This window comes from Mustelus asterias, chromosome 1 (genome assembly GCF_964213995.1).
Source record: "Mustelus asterias chromosome 1, sMusAst1.hap1.1, whole genome shotgun sequence".
Taxonomy (NCBI): Eukaryota; Metazoa; Chordata; class Chondrichthyes; order Carcharhiniformes; family Triakidae; genus Mustelus; species Mustelus asterias.
Genome location: NC_135801.1, coordinates 51,826,557 through 51,852,727, shown reverse-complemented (window position 1 = coordinate 51,852,727; position 26,171 = coordinate 51,826,557). Strand labels below are relative to the sequence as shown.

Genomic DNA, 26,171 nt, shown 5'->3' with positions numbered 1-26,171 from the left:
AAATTTTTTTTTAAAATCATGCTGTCTGCAGCTCACAGCCTTCACTGATGTCATTGTTGCTGGGCTGTCTACGAGGAGTCCTTTTATTGCTCAAGCTATTCTTTATTTTTGGAGCCTAGATAGAATGGATGTGGAGGGACAGTTTATTTTGGCAGAGATATCGGTGACTGGGGGGCATAGATTTAGTGGTTGGTAGAAGTACAGTGGAACCCCGATTTTACGCGCCCTGAAGCACGAATTCGGATATAACGCAATGAATCATTGGACCCTTTTTTTCCCTGCTCATGATTGGCAAATCTCGCTCGCCCCGCTCTTTCCACCATGCTCCACCAGTCAGCTCGTCATGTGTCGAGAAATGCTGGGAATAGGGTCTGGGGCCAGCCTTTTCATCACGCCAATCCACCATGGAAGATGATGACAAGCCAGATTAGTACGGCTTCCCAGAGGAAGATGTGCGTGAGGCAGAGAAGCTGTCTGAATGCAGCAAAGAAGAGCTACGCCAGTGGCACTCTGCCGGCGACAAATGCCCAACATATGAGCATCTGACGGACGCCGAGATCGTCCATAACGTAACTATAGTACTGGTTCTGGAGACCCAGGAGGTGGACCACATAAAAATCCTCCAACTCAGAAGCATTCTAGATTTCGCTCGCAGCCAGCGAAATGCTACGTTCAAGCAAGGGACACTCGATCGCTTTTTAAAGAAATAAACTGTTGTTTTGTTTATTAAAAAGCTTTACTAAAAATTAATTTGTGTTTTAATTTCTACTGTAACAACAACGATTTATTCGTGGAATTCTTTAATTAAAAGGTAATTTACTTGCCAGATGGTAAACGTGCAAAAAACAGGTCAAATAGGGCGATAATAGGTGGATTAGGATGTTAGGTCAACATTGGGTAAGTTTGAACGCTGATTTTCTTGAACCCCGATTTAGCGCGACCCCGCTTTTTTCGCAATAACATTTCATGAACCCCAACCATCGCGTTATAACGGGGCCACACTGTATTAGAGGGGAGATGAGGAAAACTCTTTCACCCAGAGAGTGTTTGGGGCCTGGAGCTCTCTGACTGAAAGGGTGGGAGGGGCAGAAAAACACAAAATGATTAAGAAGTGCCTGGATGTGCTCCTGAAGTGCTGTAATCTGCAGAGCTGCGGGCCAAATGCTGAAAAATGTGATTAGGCTTTGTGGTTTGTTTTTTCAGTCGACACAAAGTGGCCTCCTGTGTTGTGAACTTAGTGATTCTGAAAATGCAAGTTTACTAGATTTGAATGACGCGATTTTTGAAAAAAAGTATCAGGTGAATTAAAGGAATACTTAAGCATTGATTTTGTATGCAAAGAAGATAAATAGATTATATCCTCCAGAGTTTCTACACAGTCTAATTCCAATGGGTATGCCATCGTACAAAATTGAACTCGAGGAAGGAACAATTATAATGTTGCTACAAAACTTGAATCCTAAATAAGGACTTTGGTCGCAATTTTCCCGATCGCACTCTAAGTCCTGCTGCCAGCTGGAAAGTCAGAGAGGTTCCTGTTGGTGCTGGTAGCACTTACCAGATCCAATGCAGCTCATTTAAATGAGCTACCTCTTCCCCCATGGGAATCACGCTGCACTGAATGGCCTAGGCGTGTGTGCCCTGCTGGAATTGCCAATCATTTCTTCAGCTGACAGTCAAGACCACTTCCTGCTTTTCCACCTGTCACAAGAACTGAAGCAACAATAACCCATTGTCACATTACTGTAGGAAGCATTTCATGTTAGGTATTTCATCAGACCAATATTTTTGATTTGGAACTATGGATTAACTTCTGAAAATCTGTACTGCAGCAAGAACCCTAAAAAAATTCAATCATTGAACTAAATTGCTTCCCAAAAATTTACTTAATTATAAGACTGAATAGATATTAAATCAGTGTCCATGTAAAGAATGTGATATACCTGAAGCAAACCTGTAGTTTTCCCCATGACAACTACATCTTGATGATTCTATCCTCCACACATACCCATGATCATAGTTACCCAATACCCATCCTGCATACCTCCTAGTGTGGAGTTTGCACATTCTCCTCGTGTCTGCATGGGTTTCCTCCGGGTGCTCCGGTTTCCTCCCACAGTCCAAAGATGTGCGGGTTAGGTTGATTGGCCATGCTAAAATTGCCCTTAGTGTCTTGAAATGCGTAGGTTAAAGGGATTAGTGGGTAAAATATATGGGGGTAGGCCCTGGGTGGGATTGTGGTCGGTGCAGACTCGATGGGCCGAATGGCCTTTCTGTGCTGTAGGGTTTCTATGATTTCTATGATTTCTAGTGAACAGCTGCCCACCATCTCACTCGCAGATGCTGAAAATGAGGTGAACCATCATAAGCAGACTTGCATTCTTGCAGAACACCTTATCATGGCCTCATGGTGTCCCAGAGTGACATTGACAGTGTATTAACGGGACCTAAGAAGGTCAACATTGATCAGGAGAAAGCAAAATTATGTCGAAAGAGACGGTGCTTTAATAGTTTGTGGCATGTTTGTTAAAAGTGGTACTGTTGTTACTCGCAAGATCAATTTCAAATCCAAGGTAGCCACAACAATTGTCAAACTTGAGACTTCTAAGAGCCAATGAATAACCTAATGAACCAATATTGAAACGGACAAGATTCTGCATCCTCATTCTTTATGTCATTGGCAACATGATTCTAATGTATACCTTAACTAATATGAATGGTTCTTCTGAGGATCTCATTGGACAATGTAAAGAGGGTCACTAAAATAATTACAGAGAATACTAGCAAAGGAGGCGGCCAGTCAGCTCATTAGATGCCTGCCATCTGAAAGTGAAACCACTTTTCAGCCTTTGGCTGTAGCCCCCCCGTAGATCTTGGAACTTCTAATGGCACAAGCATGCCTTGCATGCTTCATAAGCTTTATTTTCCCCCCAACACCCCTTTATTTCTTCAGCTAATCTCTTTTAATCCATGCACTCTCGTGACTTCTATGCCACTCGACTTAGGTCCTTATATATCCACTCTTTCAAAGCCCCTCATTATTTCATGCAGTTAAACTAAATGTTCCCCTGGCACAGTGGTTAGCACTGCTGCCTCACAGCACCAGGGACCCGGGTTCGATTCCTGGCTTGGATCACTGCCTGTGCGGAGTCTGCATGTCCTCCCCATGTCTGTGTGGGTTTCCTCTGGGTCCAAAGACATGCTGGTTAGGTGCATTAGCTATGCTAAATTCTCCCTCAGTGTACCTGAATAGGTGCCGGAGTGTGGCGATTAGGGGATTTTCACAGTAACTTCATTACAGTGCGAATGTAACCCTACTTGTGACTAATAAACTTTACTTTAAAACTTTATCTCAAAGATAAAAAACCATCCTATTCAATCTTGACGCCTGGCAGAGTGAAAGAATACTAAGTGAAAAAGTGGAAAAATGAAGCTGATGGAATCAGAGAGAAGCTTTGCAGGCAAGACAAAAAAGCTAATGGTTTAAAAAAAGCAGTACTAGAAGGCCTTTCTGTTTTGTAGGTAGGCTCAGAAACTTGAAAATGTGCAGTGTTTAAAAAATCAGGCTAGACAGAACGCTTTGGTGAATAGAGGAAGTACTTCAGAGTTACTAAGGCCTGAAATAATTGTATCAACAGTGCAGGCTTTGATCTCCCCTGGAGCTGTCAGTCAAAAAGCTTTTAGCTGCTAATACACCATTTGTTTCTTATGTCAACTAAACTGGCTAATCCTTTTTTTGATGTGGTCTGGGCTGTCAATCAAACAGCCTCATAAAACTCAATGGAGGAGTATAAATGAACTCTGAAGTGAAACTGATAGCCTCCTGTCAATGAAAGCAATTCAAAGAGTCTAGACAGCAGCTCTTGCTCTTTCAAAGTTGCTGCCATCAGACTTTTGAATGGACCTACCTCGCGTAAAGTTGGTCTTTCTTTATACCCTAGCTATGACTGTAACACTGCATTCTGCACTTCATTCCCTCTCTTCCCATGGCTGTCTCGTGCACAAGAAACAATACTTTTCACTGTATATCAATACATGTGGCAATAAATCAAATCAAAAAGTAGGGGGATCTCCCTATTGAAACTAACAGGTCCTTTCAATCAGGGCACTTTAAATAGGTCAGGTACCACATGGGACTTATGCAATCAACCAAGGGTAATCCTTACTGTAGAATGGAGTGCTGCTGTGATTTTTGAAGTCTTCCAGGTGTCCAGGGGGCAAGGATTTTAATGTGACCAGGTCACTTCAATGGTTTTGATCTTCATCAGAATGGTGCCTAATATCACCATCCTGAGAGTGATTACCATGATTTCCAGGGCAACAAGAAGCGGTTCAACCACATGAGCCCCATCTTGGGGGACACCCCCGAGGTTAAGCTCTCTTCCACCCCCGCCCCTCCCACTCGCACAGGTCCCTTGTGGGAACCCCTTTCATAACAGCCTGGTAGCAGCAGAGGGCCCATGGGCACAATTGGAGGCTGGACCCCCTCAGAGTCTATGGCACTAGGTCCCCACTTGTCAGGACTTCCACTCTTTGAGGCCTGTGCGACTTCCAGCCCGTAAATTGCATTCAAATACATTTAAATCAGTTTCAATCAGGTTCTCACCCACTCTGGGGGAAGCATGTGGAGGGGAGTAGGGACGGGATTGATACGTGAAGGGAAGCCCATTTTGGCCTTTTTGCCTAATTCAATGGGCAGGATTCTTGGTTGGGGTGAGCAGCCCTGACATAGAAAAGATTGGTAGTTCAGAAGCGGTTTTCTTTGATAATTGACGTTCAAATTAGTAACGGGCAGATTTCAAGGAAATAAAGTTTGTTCCTTGAATAATATTGAACCCATTGAATGTAAATCTGCCTTTTCAACTCAGGAGAATTGGGTTCCTGATTATTTCATATTCCATGATAAACAATTGTGTTCATATTTTTAGGCCTGATTTTACACATGGACAGCTTTAGGGAAGCTTTTTCCAGAAAGTAAATTTTGAGTCTATAAAGATTTGGTGAAAGAGTAATTAGAAACCCTGTATTTAAATAAGTACTGTTACAGTAAACATGCTAATTTGATTGCAAATATTTTGTTGGTCTCCACGAGTGGTGGATTAAAAATCTTGCATCCATGCACACTTCTGCCAACTTGTTCTATTATAAATTTCTACTGCTGCTTTTACAATGAAATCTTGTCCATGCAAGCATGTCTTCTTGCTAGTGGAGGTGGCAACCTTATTCTGGATGGTAAAATTACAGCAATTGCAAAATTACATTAAAATTACATAGTTTCCTTTTTAAATTTGAGCCAGTTATAATTTTAATTATGAAATCCTAAGGACTGAATCAATTACTTTAGAATAGGATGAATTAAGTGTTTGTGCCATGGTCCAACTGACCTTCACCCAACCCCAATACATTTTATCATGTCTCCTTGTGCATTGTGACAGGCGATGGACTAATATAAAAAAAATTGAAGTGAGAAAAAGTAAAATTGTCATATGCTTTTGTGAACTTTCAACCCCTCTCTCATTTCTACTGTGACTTAATAAAAGGAAATGGGGCAGGGCAAGAGAAGTGCATAGAACATAGAACAGTACAGCACAGTACAGGCCCTTCGGCCCTCGATGTTGTGCCGAGCTTAGTCCGAAACCAAGATCAAGCTATCCCACTCCCTATCATTCTGGTGTGCTCCATGTGCCTAAACCAATAACCGCTTGAAAGTTCCTAAAGTGTCCGACTCCACTACCACAGCAGGCAGTCCAATCCACGCCCCAACCAATCTGAGTAAATCTGCCCTTGTACGTCTGTATTGTGTTTAATGTTTATACCTGCCCTGCATTTTTATCATGTGATTTGAACTCTTTGGGAATAGATGGGATCAAATGAATTTTCCTTAGTATATCTAACGTTTCAAAATAACTGGAAAGTACAACATAAACTGCTTCTTTATATGACCAACTAGAATATAACTGCACAGTAAAATGAAGCTTTCATCAGAACAATGTTATCCTTTGCTTACAATCGCTTTTAAAACACAGCATTTTAAATTATGGGTGACATAGCTTATTTGACAATCCAGGCACTTTTTAAGTATGTGCATAAAAACATAACAGACATTTGGGGACTGCACAAAACTTATTTTGAATTATTTAATCTGAAAAAATACGGATTTCACTGTGATGATAAAGTGAGCAAATGTGCACAAAATGGAGGGAAGGGAAGGCTTGCAGCTGTTTTCTTATGTCTGCCAAAATGTAACTTGTTACTCTCCTGAAAAGATTTGAAACACTGTAGCTCTTACTAGGTGGGTGAGTTGACATCATGTGATCCTTAAAGGAAATTGGCTGAATAATTGCCAGTGCAAAAGAACATAAGCTGCCTTTTCAAGCATTGCTGGTCCTTAGCCATGTGGGAGTTTAGTTTATGAAAGTGCCATCCACCATACAAATATTGAATTGTATTAAGCAGCTATTCTTTAATTTTGCTACCAATACCAGTTTGCAGTTTGTCCAGTATTGTTTTGGAAGACTGAACCACTCCTAATCATTAGCTGTATTGTCTATTGTGTCCCACCACATAAAATTGGATGCTTTTCATTTTAGTCACTACAGTGCTGTTAAATTTCTGTTCCATGCACACTGGTACAAGCAGAAAGATTCAGAACTATCGTTCAGTGTTTGACTTAGATGAAACCTTTACCTGGTGAGAAAATACTTTAAAGGTGTGAAGTGACTCATTCTATTGACTTAATATGTGCATCTAAATCCTGACCTTCCATATCTCTCATTGAGAGTAGCGTGGTGATGTCTTATGCGATAGATGAAGCCAAAGTTACATGAGTAAGATGGATATAGAGTGATATGGGCCAGATGCAGGCAATTGGGACTAGCTTAGTGGTAAAAATTGGACGGCATGTAATCATAGAAGAAATCATAGAAACACTACAGTGCAGAAACAGGCCATTTGGCCCATCGAGTCTCCACCGACCACAATCCCACCCAGGCCCTACCCCCACATCCCTACACATATTACCCGCTAATCCCTCTAACCTACGCATTTCAGGACACTAAGGGGCAATTTAGCATGGCCAATCAACCTAATCCGCACATCTTTTGGACTGTGGGAGGAAACCGGAGCACCCGGAGGAAACCCACGCAGACACGAGGAGAATGTGCAAACTCCACACAGACAGTGACCCAAGCCGGGAATCGAACCCAGGTCCCTGGAGCTGTGAAGCAGCAGTGCTAACCACTGCTACCATGCCGCCCTAAACCTCTGTGACTCTTGATGATTCATTGTTCCCAGGAGCAGGCTGAGGGTAAGAGAGTGGGTTTTCTGACTGTAATTAATTATTTATTTTTTCAGTTAATTTTGGGTTTAAAATCGGAGGTTTTTTTCAAAACCGGAAGTCGGGCCAGGAGAGGCCTGGGGAAGTTTTTGGAGGGTTTAAAAAGGGCTTACCTTGGAGGTTCAGCTTCATTGTTCCCAGGAGCAGGCTGAGGGTAAGAGAGTGGGTTTTCTGACTAATTAATTATTTATTTTTTCAGTTAATTTTGGGTTTAAAATCGGAGGTTTTTTTCAAAACCGGAAGTCGGGCCAGGAGAGGCCTGGGGAAGTTTTTGGGGGGTTTAAAAGTGCACCAAAGTATACAGCGGGCAGCATCATAGCGGGCAGCAGAGTGAGTGGGAAGTTGAGTGAGCTGTCAGGGCTTTGGCTCACAGGGCTTGGACGAGTAGGGGTGAGTTTTTGTTTCCTTACATTCTTATTAACTTTTCACTGTCTTACTTGACATAAAGTGTCCAGTATGAGTATGAAACCAGTGTGTTGTTCCCAGTGTAGGATGTGGGAGGTCCTGGAGGCATCTGGCCTCCTGGACATCCACATCTGTGAGGGGTGTGTCGAGCTGCGGTTCCTGAGGGACCGTGTTAGGGAGCTGGAACTGCAGCTCAAGGATCTTAGGCTGATGAGGGAGAATGAGGAGGTGATAGACAAGAGCTATCATCAGGTGGTCACACCAGGGCCACGGGAGGAGGCCAAGTGGGTGACGGCCAGGAAGGGTAAGGCTAGGGTGGTTGAGAGCACCCCGGTGGATTTGCCCCTGCACAACAAGTACTCCTGCTTGAGTACTGCTGGGGGGAAAGCCCGCCTGGGGGAAGCAGCAGTGGCCGTGTCTCCGCAGTGGAGTCCAGCCCTGTAACTCAGAGGGCTAAGGAAAAGAGGAGGAAGGCGGTATTAATCGGGGACTCGATGGTGAAGGGGACAGACAGGCGTTTCTGCGGAGGTAGGCGGGATTCTCGCATGGTGGTCTGCCTCCCTGGGGCCAGGATCCAGGATGTCGCTAGTCGCGTCCCGGAAATCCTGAGGTGAGAGGGAGAGGAGCCTGAGGTAGCGGTACATATTGGTACCGCTGATGTGGGTAGGAAGGGAGAAGGGGTCATGAAAAGGGAGTACAGGGAATTAGGGAGACAGCTGAGAAAGAGGAAAGCAAAGGTAGTAATCTCAGGATTACTGCCTGTGCCACGGGAAGGTGAGGGCAGGAATGGAGTGAGGTGGAAGATGAATGTGTGGCTGAGGGACTGGTGCAGGGGGCAGGGATTCAGGTTCCTGGACCATTGGGACCTCTTTAGGGGCAGGGGTGATCTGTATACAAAAAACGGGTGGAACTTGAATCACAGGGGGACCAATATCCTGGCCGGTAGGTTGGCTAAGGCTACTGGGGAGAATTTAAACTAGATAGGTTGGGGGGAGGGGAGCTAGAAGAGTTGACTAGGATCAAGGAACTAATTGATGGGGGGGAGGATGCAGGGGTAAGGGGAATTACAAAATTAATGGTAGAGGAGAGGGTGCAAGTGAATGAAGGCGGTAATTTAGATAAGGGAGTAGAGGGAGAGGGTGTTCGCGACTCATCAAAGCGGGTCCAGATAAAAGCTGGAATAAGGACACTTTGCCTGAATGCACGAAGCATTCGGAACAAGGTAAATGAGTTGATGGTGCAAATCAGCACAAGTGGGTACGATCTGGTGGCCATTACAGAAACGTGGCTGAAAGGTGACCAGGACTGGGAGATGAATATCCAGGGGTATCAGGCGTTTAGGAAGAATAGACAGGAAGGAAAAGGTGGTGGGGTCGCGCTATTAATAAGAGATAATATCAGGGTCGTACTGAGGGATGACATAGGCTCTGAGGAACAAAACGTGGAATCATTATGGGTAGAGATGAGGAATAGTAGAGGGAGAAAGACACTAGTAGGTGTGGTATATAGGCCCCCAAATAATAATGTTGAGGTAGGGAGGGCTATAAACAAGCAGACAAGGGATGCGTGTAAAAACGGAACGGCAATAATCATGGGGGACTTCAACATGCACATTGACTGGCAGACTCAAGTCGGTAAGGATGGAATGGAGGAAGAGTTCTTAGAATGCTGTCAGGATAGTTTCCTTGAACAGCATGTTACGGAACCGACGAGGGAACGAGCTATTTTGGATCTGGTATTGTGTAACGAGGTAGGTAGAATTAAGGATCTTATTGTGAAGGACCCTCTTGGGTCCAGTGACCACAATATGGTCGAATTTCTGATTCAGATGGAAGAGGAGAAAGTTTGGTCCCAAACCAGTGTCCTCTGTTTGAACAGAGGGAAATATGATAGGATGAGGGATGAATTAGCTAAGGTAGACTGGGAGAGCAGGCTGGCAGGTAGGATAGCTGAGGAACAGTGGAGGATTTTTAAGGAGATCCTTTTCAGTTCTCAGCAAAAATATATTCCAGCAAAAAACAAGGATTGTAAGAAAAGGGAGAACCAGCCGTGGATAACGAAGGAAATAAAGGAGAGTATTAAAATAAAAACAGCTGCGTACAGAGTGGCCAAAAATAGTGGAGAAACAAGTGATTGGGAAAAATTTAAGAAACAACAAAGAGAGACTAAGAAAGCGATAAAGAAAGGAAGGATAGACTATGAAGCTAGGCTAGCAATTAATATAAAAAATAATAGTAAAAGTTTTTATAAATATATAAAAAGGAATAGAGTGGCTAGAGTGAATGTTGGACCCTTGGAGGACGAGAGGGGGGAGTTAATAGTGGGAAATGAGGATATGGCTGAGTCTTTAAATAAGTTTTTTGTGTCGGTCTTCACGGTGGAGGACACAAATAGTTTGCCAAATATTAACGATAGAGGGTTGGCAGCAGGAGAAATACTTAATACAATTAATGTTACCAGAGAGGCAGTGCTGGGTAGACTAATGGGACTGAAGGTGGACAAGTCCCCGGGTCCGGATGGAATGCATCCCAGGGTATTGAAAGAAATGTCAGAGGTAATAGTGGATGCGTTAGTGATTATTTATCAAAACTCGTTGCATTCTGGGGTAGTGCCGGTTGATTGGAAAACGGCTAATGTTACGCCGCTGTTTAAAAAAGGAAGGAGACAAAAGGCGGGTAACTATAGGCCGATCAGCTTAACGTCTGTAGTAGGGAAAATGCTGGAATCCATTATTAAAGAGGAGATAGCAGGGCATCTGGATAGAAATGGTTCGATCAATCAGACGCAGCATGGATTCATGAGGGGAAAGTCGTGCTTGACGAACATGTTGGATTTTTATGAAGATGTGACGAGGGCGGTTGATGGAGGAGAACCGGTGGATGCGGTGTTTTTGGATTTCCAAAAGGCGTTTGATAAGGTGCCCCATAAAAGGCTGCTGAAGAAGATTAGGGCACACGGAGTTGGGGGTAGTGTGTTAAAGTGGATTGGGGACTGGCTATCCGACAGGAAGCAAAGAGTCGGAATAAATGGGTGTTTTTCCGGTTGGAGGAAGGTAACTAGTGGCGTGCCGCAGGGATCGGTACTCGGGCCGCAACTGTTTACCATTTATATAGATGATCTGGAGGAGGGGACGGAGTGTAGGGTAACGAAGTTTGCAGACGACACAAAGATAAGTGGAAAAGTGAATCGTGTGGAGGACGGAGAAGATCTGCAGAGAGATTTGGACAGGCTGAGTGAGTGGGCGAGGATATGGCAAATGGAGTATAACGTTGAGAAATGCGAGGTTATACACTTTGGAGGAAATAATAACAAATGGGATTATTATCTCAATGGAAACAAATTAAAACATGCTACTGTGCAAAGGGACCTGGGGGTCCTTGTGCATGAGACGCAAAAGCCCAGTCTGCAGGTACAACAGGTGATCAAGAAGGCAAATGGGATGTTGGCCTATATTGCGAAGGGGATAGAATATAAAAGCAGGGATGTCTTGATGCACCTGTACAGGAATACTGTGTGCAGTATTGGTCCCCTTATATGAGGAAGGATATATTGGCATTGGAGGGAGTGCAGAGAAGGTTCACCAGGTTGATACCGGAGATGAGGGGTTTGGATTATGAGGAGAGGCTGAGGAGATTGGGTTTGTACTCGTTGGAGTTTAGAAGGATGAGGGGGGATCTTATGGAGACTTATAAGATAATGCGGGGGCTGGATAGGGTGGAGGCGGAGAGATTCTTTCCACTTAGTAAGGAAGATAAAACTAGAGGACACAGCCTCAAAATAAAGGGGGGTCGGTTTAAGACAGAGTTGAGGAGGAACTTCTTCTCCCAGAGGGTGGTGAATCTCTGGAATTCTCTGCCCACTGAGGTGGTGGAGGCTACCTCGCTGAATATGTTTAAAGCGCGGATGGATGGATTCCTGATCGGTAAGGGAATTAAGGGTTATGGGGATCAGGCGGGTAAGTGGTACTGATCCACGTCAGATCAGCCATGATCTTATTGAATGGCGGGGCAGGCTCGAGGGACTAGATGGCCTACTCCTCCTATTTCTTATGTTCTTATTCTGAGATACTGACCGATTGTCATTGCTTTGGGAATCTCCAATTTGTCCACCGTTTTTAAACAATAAACTAAATTTCAAGTTTTTACATTCTTTTTGCAAATTACATTCATTCCCAAAAGTTCTTCTATCTGGTGAATTTTCTCCCAAAGTTTGAAATTCCTTTTCAAAATTACACCACGACATGGTGGCAGAGTGGAGCACTGCTGCCTCACAGCGCCAGGGGCCCAGTTTCAATTCTAGCCTCGGGTCATTGTTTGTGTGGAGTTTGCATGTTCTCCCCGTGTCTGCGTGGGTTTCCTTCCACAGTCCAAAGATGTGCGGATTAGGTTGATTGGTCATGCTAAATTGACCCCAGTGTCAGGGGGATTAGCAAGGTAAATGTGTGAGGTTACAGGAATAGTGCCTGGGTGGGATTGGGTACAGACCCAATGGGGCCGAATGGCCTCCTGTACTGTATGGATTCTATGGAATTAAGTTGTTGGGTGGAAATTTCCTGAAAATTTGGCAAAGTGTCAGGTTCTAAACCCCCCACCCTCCACAAAATCAGAAGACCCAGTGGGGTTCTCTAGAGACCCCACGCCTTGCCAGGTTGGCATTGCCCCCAGTCATGTCCCTGACCACCTTGGGGTTATACTGGCCTTTATGCCCTCAATGTGGGGTGGGTATTTTGATCATATACCACTGTTATGAGGAAATTACAGAATGCTAATAGTTCTGTGTCAACGCAGTGAATTTCTGACTTTTGCCATTTTGTTATGAAGAGGCAACAAGGAATGGCCAAGTGTTTTTCCCCTGGAGGATTGATTTTGTTTATTCATTCGTGCTACATGGGGGTCACTGGCTGGCCAGCATTTATTGCCCATCCTTAGTTGACCTTGGAGGGCAGTTGAGAGTCAACCACATTGCTGTAGCTCTGGAGTCAGGTCGGACCAGGTAAGGAGGGCAGATTTCCTTCCTATAAAAGACATTAGTGAATCAGATGTTTTTTCTGATAATTGGCAATGGTTTCATGGTCATCAGTAGATTCTTAATTCCAGATTTTTAAAATTGAATTCAAATTCCATCTGGCGGGATTAGAACCCGGGTCCCCAGAACATTAGCTTAGTTTCTGGATTAATAGTCTAGCGATAATGTCACTAGACAATCGCCTCCCCACCTTTATCTCAGTTCCTAGTGGCTGTGGCCCCACAACTATCACTTGTTTTGAAGCAGATTGTCCACCTACATATAGGTGTAATTGCACAGGAGAACAAAAATTTGCAATAAATTTAGGTGTTTCAACTGGTTAAGATAATAAGTAGCTGAACCATACATACAGGTTTTGATCTACTGTGCACTAAGATAGCTGTTCTCGGCAAGAGTGTTAGAAAACAATAATTAACCTTTGTGAGCCTGGGTTAAGAAGGAAAAAATTGATAAATATTATGGCATGTAATCCATAGTAAGAGTTTTAACAACACCAGGTTAAAGTCCAACAGGTTTATTTGATAGCAAACACCATAATCCATATCCATAATCCAGACGTAATCCATAGTCAGTGACCCTGCTTCAGGTGAAATTGTCATACCCCCTGTGATTATTTGGGCAGGCATTTAACGTTCTAGCTCTGATTAATCGTCCATTACTGAGGTGCCAGAGTATCTCTGATACATCTGGAATTGTACCCCAGCAAATCTTTTATTCCTTCTGTTAAAGGGTTAGAACAGAAACTATTTTAGATGCCTTCATCTTATGGGAGCAATTGGAAAGTGAATCGTTGGCTGATATATGTAGCGTCAATTATCATATGATCTATTCAACGTAAATACACTAATTCTTGAGATGTTTTCTTGATTTCATGTTTGGTGATGCTGGGAGCAGCTGTTCATTTAGGAGAAATTAATGGTAACTTTCCTCTTTGTAGATGTTCAACCTGTTGCTTATGAGGAACCAAAACACTGGTGCTCTATTGTCTATTATGAGCTGAATAACCGTGTGGGAGAAGCTTTCCAAGCCTCCTCTACTAGTGTCTTAGTGGATGGGTTTACTGATCCTTCAAACAACAAAAATAGATTCTGCCTTGGGCTTCTGTCCAACGTGAATCGTAACTCCACTATTGAAAATACCAGAAGGCACATCGGTAAAGGTAATTTCTCCATTTTTAAATTCAGTGGGAAATGTTGCATGTCATAACATAAATAGCAGCAGTGCTCATGGCCCCTTGAGTTTGCTCTGCCATTAAATATAAACATAGTTGATCTTCTGCCTCAAATCCACTATCCTGCCCAATCCCATACCCCGTGATTACCTGAGACCAAATATCAACCTTGAACTGACGTGGGAAAATTATGGCCCATAGGCCACATCTTGCAAGTGGAGGCTTTAGCCACAGAACTATATCTGGATGTGGAAATTGTTTTGGAATCCAGGGTTGTTGGGGGAGTGCAGCAGCCATAAATGCTCTAAAATTTAAGGATCATAAAGATAAAATAGACGTGCTCTATTTTCCCCTTCTTAATAATCCCTTGGTCTCCCTTTGCTGAATTCTAAACTGTTCCCAAACCTCAGGTCTGTTGTTCTTTCTGGCCAATTTGTATGCCTCTTCCTTGGATCTAGTAGTACTACTAATTTCCCATGTAAGCGATGGTTTGGCCACCTTTCCTGTTTTACTTTTGCGCCAGGCAAGAATAAAGAATTGTTGCAGTTCGCCCAGGTATTCTTTGAATGTTTGCCATTGCCTATCCACCGTCATCCCTTTAACTAATGTTTCCCAATCTATCATAGCTAATGCACGCCTCAAAAAATCACAGTCTCCTTTATTAAGATTCAGGACCCTTGTCTCAGAATCAACTACCTAACTCTGATGAAAAATTCTATCATATTATGGTCACTCATCTCCAAGGGATCTTGCACAACTCTATTGCCAATTATTCCTTTCTTATTAGACAATACCCAGTCTGGGATGATCTGTTCTCTGATTTGGTTCCCCAGCGTATTAGTCCAGAAAACCATCGCACGTACACTCCAGGAATCCCTCCTCTTCAGTTTGGGGGTCTATATACAACCTCCATAAATGTTTTTTGCCCCTTAATACTAATCAGCTGGGCCTACAAATCTGCCACCATCTGGTTCTTTTGGCAAATGCCTTTAATCTGTGTCCTCTGACTCTTCTGCCACCAGAATCTGTTACTCCTTATTTACCTAATCAATAACCTTCATGATTTTTTTCATCTCCCCTCTTAACTGAAGTTCCACATCCCTAGTGGTATTAAGAATGTGTCTATAGGAATATATAATGTAGAAAATTGATAAGATGTACATACAAATACAAGATTTTAAAATAGATTCTAGTGTGTAAGAGTACTCTTTACTGCGTTATTACGCCAGTGCAGACCTGAAGTTCCAGGCTCAAATCCTGGACTGTCAGCACCCATGGCAATTGACCTGAGCAAGAATTAGCACCTTCAGTGAGGGAATGAGAAAAATGGAGAACCAAAACCAGACAAGAAGAGTTGACTTTTCATAAAGGGTATTAAACTATGAGTATAAAATAAATTGAAGTTTTGAAATTCCAGTGTATATGCTTAAAAAAGCAAACCAAACTGCAGTAATCTTAAATGCACTCTTGCCTTGTGTTGCTTTGAGTATACTCACTTGTTTTTAACAAGGTGGCTGCACTCAGGAGAAGTCTTCCTCCAGCATTCAATCAATAGCTAACTCCAAATTACCTGGAAGCACTTCTGTTGTTCTTGAACTACTACCCATGAAGCTCTGCAGGATCTGCATTTTACATGGACCACTTCTGATGCCAATCAACCAGGAGCAGTGGCTCAGGTTACATTGTGTCACTGGTGCACATTAAATGTTTTCCCCAGTTCAGAGCCATAAGACTGATTAAAAGCATGGACCATTATTTTCCCAAGTCTGATCTACAAGGTGTACTGCTGCACGTTAACAGTATTTCCCAAACATGCAAGCTCCATCATCTGAAAGGGCAACAGGTACATGGGAACACCGTTACTTCCAGGTTCCCTTTCCAAAGCGTATACTATCCTTACTTGGGCATGCATTGTCATTGCTTTATCACAGATTCAAAATTCTGCAGTTCCTTATCTAATCGCACTTTGATTCATTCACTTCCTGAAGGGAAAACAATGGATGGAGAAATATCAACCCTGCCAGTGTGTTCTGCCCTAATTTTTTTGAAACTGTAGGCCAGGAAGCAGTACTGAAATGGGGTAAAACATCTTAAAGATATCTATACTGATGATGGCAAAAGACAAAATGGAAGCTTGAATCACCATCTTTCAATGACTGTTGGAAATGGGAGTTATGTTAGGCATCTTGGAAGATTGACAATGTAACCCCTCTTGTTCAAAGGGGATAAACTAGGATACCATAGACCAGTTCAGTTGCTGCACACCCTCCACCACTTTCATAATTCCATCTGGATGAGGAGAAGACTGGTTTGTTAAGACAGTTATTATTAGCACTCTTAATTTGGCCTCTTAGATGTGCATGAGAGTGAAACATGGTCAGAAATGATCAGTATAAAGAAATAGTTTGTATTTATGAGCACTAAAGAATAACTTGTTTATCCCTTTTATGTTCTCAGGATGTCTTTGCATACTTTATGACCAAGGAATTACATTTTTAAAAATGTAATCTTGTTTGGTTTTGTTGCCCATTCTTTGAGCTAAGTGGCATGCTAGGTGATTTCAGAGGGCATTTAAGAGTCAACCACATTATTGTGGATCTAGAGTCAAATGTGGGCCAGACTAGGTAAAGATGGCAGATTTCCTTTTCTAAAGGACAATAGTGAACCAGGTGGATTAAAAGACAATCGATAGTTTCAAGGCCACCATTACTGAGACCAGCTAATTAATTAGTTAAATTTAAGTTCCACCAGCTGTTGTGATAGGATTTAAACTCATGTTCCTGGAGTATTAGCCTGGGCCTCTGGATTATTAGTCCAGTGACACTACTCTACACCACATCTCCTCCTTACATGTAAAATGTTACTGTTGTAAATGAGATGCATGAGCAGATTGTGTGTTTTTGGTGTTTGAGGGAGAAATGTTGGTCAGATAACATGAAGCTGCCATATGCTGTAGAAGGACAAGTTGTTCTTAGCCCAGTACTAAACACCATCTAATGGTTAGTTTGAGCCCAGTACTAAACACCATAAACACAACCTAATGGTTAGTTTGAGCACTGTGGACATAGACCTGAAACAGAAACATAGAAAATAGAAGCATAAGTAGGACAACGTTCTGATCTCGACTACTTTCTATGGTAGTGTATTCCACAGATTCACCACTCTCTGGATGAAGAAATTTCTCCTCACCTCAGTCCTAAAAGGTTTACCCCTTATCCTCAAACTATGACTCCTAGTTCTGGACACCCCCAACCATCTGGAACATTGGAAGGACGGCATGGTAGCACAGTGGTTAGCACTGCTGTTTCACAGCTCCAGGGACCTGGGTTCGATTCCCGGCTTGGGTCACTGTCTGTGTGGAGTTTGCACATTCTCCTCGTGTCTGTGTGGGTTTCCTCTGGGTGCTCGGGTTTCCTCCCACAGTCCAAAGATGTGCGGGTTAGGTTGATTGGCCATGCTAATATTGCCCCTTAGTGTCCTGAGATGCGTAGGTTAGAGGGATTAGTGGGTGGGATATGAGGGTCGGGCCTGGGTGGGATTGTGGTCGGTGCAGACTTGATGGGCCGAATGGCCTCTTTCTGTACTGTAGGGTTTCTATGATTTCTATGATTCTTTCTGAATCTACCCTGTCTAACTCTGATAGAAATTTATAAGTTTCTATGAGATCCCCTCTCATTCTTCTAAACTCCAATGAATATAATCCTATCCAAGTTAGTCTCTCATATGACCTGCCATCCCAGGAATCAGCCTGGTAAACCTTCGCTGCACTCCTCTACAGTAAGGACGTCCTCAGAAAAGGACATCAAAACTGCATACAATATTCCAAATGCGGCCACACCAGCGCCCTATCTAATTGCACTAAAACATCTCGATTACTCAAATCCTCTCGCTATGAATGCCAACATACCATTTATCATCTTTACTGCCTGCTGTACCTGCGTGCTTACTTTCAGTGACTGATGCAGGAGGACACCAAGATCTCGCTAAATATCCACCTTTTTCAATTTACACCCATTTAAAGTAATAATCTGACTTTTTATTATTGCTACCGAAATGGATAACCTCATATTTATCCACATCATAATGCATTTGCCATGCAAGTGCCCACTCACTCAGCCTGTTCAAATTATGCTGAAGCATTTCTGCATCCTCCTCACAGCTCACCCTCCCACCCAACTTTGCATTATCTGCAAGTTCCCTCTCCAAAATCATTAATATATAATTTGAACAGTTGGGGTCCTAGCACAGATCTCTGTGGTACCCCATTAGTCACTGCCTGCCAATCGGGAAAAGACCATTTATGCCAAATCTTTGCTTCCTATCTGTTAACCAGCTTTCTATACATCTCAAGACACTACTCGCAATCCCACTTTACATAATATCCTTGTGAGACCTTCTCAAAAGTCTTCAGAAAGTTTAAATAGACCACATCCACCGGTTCCCCGTGGTCAACGCTAGTAGTTACATCCTCAAAGAATTCCAATAGATTTGTCAAGCATGATTTTCCCTTTTGTGAATCCATGCTGACTTTATCTGATTGTACCACTGCTTTTCAAATGCTAAGGTATGAAATCCTTGATAATGGATTCAAGCAACTTCCCCAGTTCTGACATTAGGCTCACTAGTCTGTAGTTCTCTGTTTTCTCTCTATCTTCCTTTTTGAATAGCGGGCATACATTAGCTACCCTCCTATCTGTAGAAACAGTCCAGCGAATTTTAGAAAATGACCACCAATGGATCTAATATTTCTAGAACCACTTCCTTAACTACTATGGAATGAAAATTATCAGGCCTTGGAGATTTATCCCATTAATTTTCCCAAAGCCATTTCTCTATTAATACTGATTTCCTTCACTAACACTTCTCTCAGAATACTGGTACATTATTCATGTCTTCCTTTGTAAAGACAGAAGCAAAGGACGAATTTAGTTTCTCAGCCATTGCTTTGTTCCCCATTATGAATTCTCCCACTTCTGACTGTAAGGGGCCTACATTCATTTTTGTCGATCTTTTTTGGCTCATCCACAGGCAATATGGGTAGAGCTCTAAAATAAGATGGGTGCAATCACTCTGATGGGATTATGCTTTAGGCCCCTCAACAGCCAGTGGGACATTGAGGAACAAATATGGAGGCAGATTATGGAAAGAAGATAACAGCGTTTCATAGTGGGTGATTTTAACTTCCCCAACATTGACCGGGACTTCCTTAGAGCAAGGGACTGAGACAGGGCAGAATTTGTTAGGTGCATCCAAGAGGGTTTCTTGAAACAGTATGTGGATAGTCTTAACTGTAGGAGGGACCATACTGGACCTTGTATTGGCAAATGAGCCTGGCCAGGTGACTGACCTTTCGGTGAGAGAGCATTTTGGAAACAGTGATCACAACTCCTTAAGTTTTAAGATAGCTATGAATAAGGATAAGTCAGGACCTTGTGGGAAGGTATTAAATTGGAGGAGGGCAAATTGCAACAGTATTAGGAAGGAGCTAGTGAGAGTTAATTGGGAGCAGCTGATATGGGGCAAGTCCACATTTGACGTGGGAGTTGCTTGAAGACCTACTGATCAGAGTTCAGGACCAACATGTTCCAGTAAGGAGGAAGGACAAGGATGGCAAGGTCAGGGATCCATGGATAACGAGGGAAGTTGTGAATTTAGTCAAAAGGAAAAAAGAAGCATATGTAAGGTTTAGGAAGCTAAAATCGGACAGGACCTGTGAGGAATATAAAGAAACATAGAAAGTAGAAGCAGGAGTAGGCCATTTTGCCCTGCAGGAGTAGGCCATTTTGCCCTGCAGGAGTAGGCCATTCATCTTGATCATAGCTGATCATTGAATTCAATGTCCTGATCCTCCCGTACTTCCATATCCCATGATCCCTTTAGCCACAAGAGCCATATCTAATTTCTTCTTGAAATCATGCAACATTTTGGCATTCCAAGCCATCTGGAACATTCTTTCTGAATCTACCGTGTCAGAATTTTTAAAGTTTCTATGAGATCCTCTCTCACTCTTCTAAACTCTACTGAATATAATCCTAACTGACTTGGTCTCTCCTCATATGACAGACCTGCCATCCCAGGAATCAGCCTGGTAAACCTTTGCTGTACTTCCTCTATAGCAAGGAAATCCTTCCTCAGTCAAGGACACCAAAGCTGCACACAATACTCCAGATGTGACCTCTCCAACACCCTATACAATTGCAGCAAAACATCCCTATCCCTATACTTGAATCCCCTCGCTATGAAGGCCAACATACCATTTGCCGCCTTTACTGCCTGCTGTACCTGCATGCTTGCTTTGAGCGACTGATACACGAGGTCTCCAAGGTCTCTCAATTTACACCCATTCAAGTAATCTGTCTTCCTATTATTGTTACCAAAGTGGATAACCTCACATTTATCCACATTATACTGCATCTGCCATGCAGATGCCCACACATTCAGCTTGTCTAAATGTGGGTGCATCTCTGCATCCTCCTCACAGCTCACCCTCCCATCCAACTTTGTATCATCTGCAAATTTGGAGATAATACATTCAGTTCCCTCTTCCAAATCATTAATATGTAATGTGACTAGTTGGGGTCCTAGCACAGATCCCTGCGGAACCTCACTAGTCACTGACTGCCAATCAGAAAAAGACCTATTTATGCCAACTCTTTGTTTCCTATCTGCTAACTAGCTTACTATCCGTCTCAGGATATGACCTGCAATGCCATGTGCTTTAATTTTACATAGTAGTCTGTTATGTGAGACCTTGTCGAAAGCCTTCTGAAAGTCTAAATAAACCACATCCACTCATTCTCCTCGGTCAACTCTCCTAGTTACATCCTCAAAAGATTCCGGTAGATTCATCAAGCATGGTTTCTCTATTTTAAATCCATGCTGACTTTGTCTGATTATACTCCTGCCTTCCAAATGCCGAGTTAAGAAATCCTTGATAATAGACTCTAGCAGGAAAGGACTCAAGCAGGGAATTAGGAGAGCGAGGAAGGGCCATGAAATGACCTTGGCAAGTAGGGTTAAAGAGAATCCCAAGGCATTTTATACATAAGGGTAGCTAGGGAGAGGGTAGGACCACTCAAGGACAAAGGAGGGAATTTGTAGTTGGAGGCTGAGGTTGTGGCCGAAATCCTAAATGAGTACTTTGCATCAGTGATCACCGAGGAGAAGAATATGGAGGATGGCGAGATTAGTGTGGAGTATGCGAATATGATAGGGCATTTTGAGATTAATAAAGAAGTGATGTTGGGTCTCTTGAAGAGCATTAAGGTGGATAAGTCCCCAGGGCCCAATGGGATCCAGCCCAGGTTATTGAGAGAGGAGATTGCTGGGGCCCTGACAAAGATCCTTGCTAGCCACTGGAGAGGTCCCAGAAGACTGTCGAGTACCTAATGTTTTTCCTCTGTTCAAGAAAGGAAAAGGGGATAATCCAGGAAATTATAAACCGGTGAGTCTCATATCGGTGTTTAGGAAACTATTGGAGAGGATTCTTAGGGATAGGATTTATGTGCATTTGAAAAAGCATGGCCTAATTAGCAAAAGTCAGCATAGCTTTGTGTTGGGCAGATCATGTCTTACTAACTTGATTGATCTTTTCGAGGAGGTGACGAAGGTGATCGATGAGGGTAGAGCAGTGGATGTTGTCTACATGGATTTTAGTAAGGCTTTCAACAAGGCCCCTCATGATAGATTCATCCAGAAGATTAAGATGCATGGGATCCACAGTGACTTGGCTGCTTGGATTCAGAATAGTGGTGGAAGGTTATTTTTCTGGCTGGGGGTCGGTGACTAATGGTGTTCTGCAGGGATTGTACTGGGACCTCTGCTGCTATATATATATATATAAATGACTTGGATGAAAACATAGATGAGTGGGTTCGTAAGTTTGCAGATGACACATAGATAGGTGGAGTTGTGGATAGTGTAGAAGGTTGTCAAAGGATATATTGTGATATAGATCAGTTGTAGATATGGGACGGCCCGGTGATGCAGTGGTCAGCACTGCTGCCTCTCAGCGCCAGGAACCCCGGTTCAATTCCAGCCTTGGGTCGCTGTCTGTGTGGAGTTTGTACTTTCTCCTCGTGTCTGCGTGGGTTTCGTTCGTGTGCTCCGGTTTCCTCCCACAGTCCAAAGATGTGCAGGTTAGGTTAATTGGCCATGCTAAATTGACCCTAGTGTCAGGGGGATTAGCGGGGTAAATGTGTGGGGTTACGGGAATAGAGCTTGGGTGGGATGTGGTCAGTACAAACTTGATGGGCCGAATGGCCTCCTCCTGTACTGTAGGATTCTATGATATGGGTGAAGAAAAGAAGTTTAATCCGGGTAAGTGTGAGGTGCTGCACTTTGGGAGGTTAAGGTTAAGTATACAGTTAATGGCAAAACCCTGAGCAACATTGATGTACAGAGGGATCTTGAGGTTCAAGTCCATAGCTCCCTGGAAGTGGCCACACAAGTAGATAGGGTGATAACAAAGACCTATGGCATGATTGCCATTATTGGTCAGGGCATTGAGTATAAGAGTCAGGATGTCGTGTTGCAGCTTTATAAAATTTTGATTCGGCTGCAATTTTGAGTATTGCATTCAATTCTGGTCTCCACATTACAGGAAGGATGTGGAGTCTTTGGAGAGGGTGCAGAAGAGGTTTACCAGGATGCTGCCCGGATTAAAGGGTATGAGCTATAAGGAGAGGCTGGACAAACTAGGGTTGTTTTCTCTGGAGCCGCAGAGGCTGAGAGGAGGAGCATAGATGGGGTTGACAGTCAGAACCTTTTTCCCAGAGTTGAAATGTCTGATACTAGGGGGCATGCACTTAAGGTGAGAGGGGGAATGTTCAAAGGAGATGTGAGGGGCAAGTTTTTTACACAGTGTGGTAGGTGTCCAGGATGCGCTGCCAGGGGTGGTAGTGGAGGCAGATACGATAGGAACGTTCAAGGGGCTTTTAGATAAGCATACGAATTTGTATGGAAAAGAGGGATATGGACCAAGGGCGAGCAGAAGAGATTAGTTTAATTTGGCGTCATGTTCGGCACAACATTGTGAGCCGAAGGGCCTATTCCTGTACTGTACTGTTCTGTGTTCTATGTTTTTCTCTTTATATATCTATAGTAACTTTTACTTTTTATATTCCCCGCTAGCTTACTTTCATACTCTCTTTCCCCTTCTTAATCAATCACCTGGTCCTCTTTTACTGAATTTTAAATTGCTCCCAATCCTCGGGTCTATTGCTTTTTCTTTCCGATTTGTATGCTGCTCCTTTGACTCTAATTCTGTCTCTAATTTCCCTTGTAAGCTATGGTTTAGCCATAGTTTCCTTACCACTCTTGCACCAAACAGGAATAAACAAAGTTTGGAGTTCACCTATTCGTTCCTTAAATGCCTGCTCACTGTCCTTCCTTTCAGTAATGTTTCCCAGTCCATCATAGCCAAGTCATGCCTCATACTATCATAGTTACCTTTATTGAGATTCAGGACCCTCATCTCAGAATCAACCACATCACTCTCCATCTTGACAAAGAATTCTATCATATTATGGTCACTCATTCCCAAGAGTTCTCTCATAACTAAATTGCCAACGAATCATTTCTCGTTGCACAATTCCCAGTCCAAGATTGCCTGTTCTCTTGTTGGTTCCTCAACGTATTGGTCCAGCAAACCATACCATATACATTTCAGAAATTCCTCCTCTATTGTACTATGATTAATTTGACTCTTCCAATCTACGTGCAGATTAAAGTCACCTATAATCACAGATGTTCCTTTAACACATGCATCTGTAATGGATTTCCTGTCTGATACTATTCCCAACATTACCACTACAGTTTGGTGGCCTGTATATCACTCTCAAATGTTTTTTGCCCCTTTGTGTTTCTTAATTCGGCCCATACAGATTCCACATCATCTGTGCTAGTGTCTTTCCTCAATATTGTATCAATATCTTTAATCAACAATGCAACTCCACCACCTTTTCCTTTCTGCCTGTCATTCCTAAACACTGAATAGCTCTCAATGTTTAGTTGCCATCCTTGGTCATCTTGGAACCGTGTCTCCGTAATGCCAACTATATCATACCCCTTTATATCTATCTGTGCAACCAATTCATCCATTTTGTTTCCAATGCTCCGAGCGTTCAGGTACAAAACCTTTTCACATTTCTTGTCCTGTTCCTACTATTTTTGACTGTGTCCATATCTGACTCTGGCCCTTGATTTCTCTGCCTGTCACTTTTCTTTTTCTCCTTGCTGTTCTGCTCCTACCCAGGTGTAACAAACAGGTTCCAGTTTGTCCCTGGAACCGGTCCCAATGCCCCAGGAATCTGAAATCCTCCCCCTCACACCATCTTTTCAGCCATGTATTCAAAGAAAAAATGTATTCATCCTATATATCCTGCTGTTTCTACTCTGACTAGCACGTGGCACTGGTAGTAACCCTGAGATAACTACCTTTTGAGGTCCTACTTTTCAGCTTGCTTCCTGACTCCCTTTATTCTGCTTTTAAGACCTCATCGCCTTTTTTGCCTATGTTGTTTATACAAATGTGTACCACGACCACTGACTGTTCACCTCCCCCTTCAGAATGTCCTGTAACTGCTCTGAGACATACTTGACCAGGGAGGCAACATACTATCCCGGAATCTGATTTGCAGCCACAGAAATGCCTACCCAGTCCCCTTACAATTGAATCCCCTATAAGTATTGCATTTCTATTCCTATTGCTCCTCCCCTGTGCAGCAGAGCCAACAATGGTGCTATGAATTTGGCTGCTGCTGTTATCTCCTTAATAGTATCCAAAATGATACATCTGTTTTGCAAGGGAATAGCCACAGGAGAAATGAAATGAAGCAAACAGTATTTTCCCTCATCCAGGTAACACCAAGACCAAAATACTTCAAAACTGAGGGGGGAAAAAAGACAACATTCTGCTTTTCAAATTATGGTGTAGGATCACACTTCTTTTAAGTTGAAAGCTAATACTTCTGACTTCTTTGTTTGTTCTTTGTTCTGATAGTGCAACATAGTATGCACTGATTATCTGTGAGCCTTAGACAGAGAAAAGTAACTTGCACTGTTGACATAACACTTAAGTACAAATGTGTTGTGCAGTAGCTCACTCCATTGAACATATGTTTGAACATACTTGATAGAAGCTACATTTTCAATAAATTGCCATGCTTGCCTAGCTTAGGAATGTGCAGTAAATAACTTGTATTTATATCATGTTATAATTATTTATATATGAACATCTCAAAGGCATTTCATGATCAATAAATTTGTTTTGAAATGAGGTCCTTATTAAGGCAAATAAGAGTGGTGGTTTGTAGTATACGGAAAGCAAACCTGTGTCTGTTGATTTGCAGGTGTTCACCTTTATTATGTTGGAGGAGAGGTGTATGCTGAATGCCTGAGCGACAGTAGTATTTTTGTACAAAGTCGAAACTGCAATTATCATCATGGCTTCCATCCAACAACTGTTTGCAAGATTCCCAGTGGATGCAGTTTGAAGATCTTCAACAATCAGGAGTTTGCTCAGCTTTTGGCCCAGTCCGTAAACCATGGCTTTGAAGCGGTTTATGAGCTTACCAAGATGTGCACCATACGCATGAGTTTTGTAAAGGTAATAGAATTTGCACAGAAATTGTCCAAAGTAAAATTAATGTTTTACTAGTTTTCATTTAATGGTAAGGGAAACTGGATAAAGTACACACAGGAGAAAACAGTAAAAGGATATGTTGATGGAGTAAGATGAAGTAAATAGTGGGAAGAGGCTCGTGTGGAGCACAAACACCCACATAAGGTGGGAAGGAAAAGAAGTATACCCTGTGAAATTTCCCTCTAGGCTGAATGTCCTGTTCTGTGCTATAAAATTCTATGTAGTTGATATTTAGTCATGAGTAGTTATATTTGTACAAAGATATCCATTTTTATTCTTCCTAGCATGCTTCTTATGGGGTTCCTAACAATAAGGATGTTATGCAAATAGAATTACCCAAGATATTGACTTAAATGCATTGTGGCAGTGGTGGGATCTGGCACCCCAGGGTCTTGCTGTACCAGGAAAAGATCTCTAATAGTCTTGGAGTATTTTGAAGGTGGCTGCAATGTTCAGACAGGGAACAAAGAACACTTCCACCGAAGTGGAACGCATGATTTTAGAAATGTTGGGGTTTTTTTGGGTTCAGGGATTGCTGAAAATGCTGTCTAGAGTAGTGGTTCCCAACCAGAGTGCAAGTGGCACACTGG

At 42.8% G+C, this 26,171-nt stretch overlaps 1 protein-coding gene across 3 annotated transcripts in view; it reads left to right on the top strand.

Annotated features, from left to right (window-relative positions):
* The window catches only part of smad1 (SMAD family member 1), a 152,610-nt gene that overhangs the window by 109,478 nt on the left and 16,961 nt on the right, over window positions 1-26,171 (top strand). For all 3 annotated transcript variants that reach the window (XR_013497737.1, XM_078212243.1, XM_078212253.1), the window contains exons 5-6: window positions 13,704-13,925; window positions 25,289-25,545. Coding sequence is in view for 2 of the 3 variants with exons in the window: in XM_078212243.1 (XP_078068369.1) it covers window positions 13,704-13,925; window positions 25,289-25,545 (479 nt within the window). In the remaining variant the exon portion in view is untranslated. The remainder of the gene's footprint in view (window positions 1-13,703; window positions 13,926-25,288; window positions 25,546-26,171) is intronic.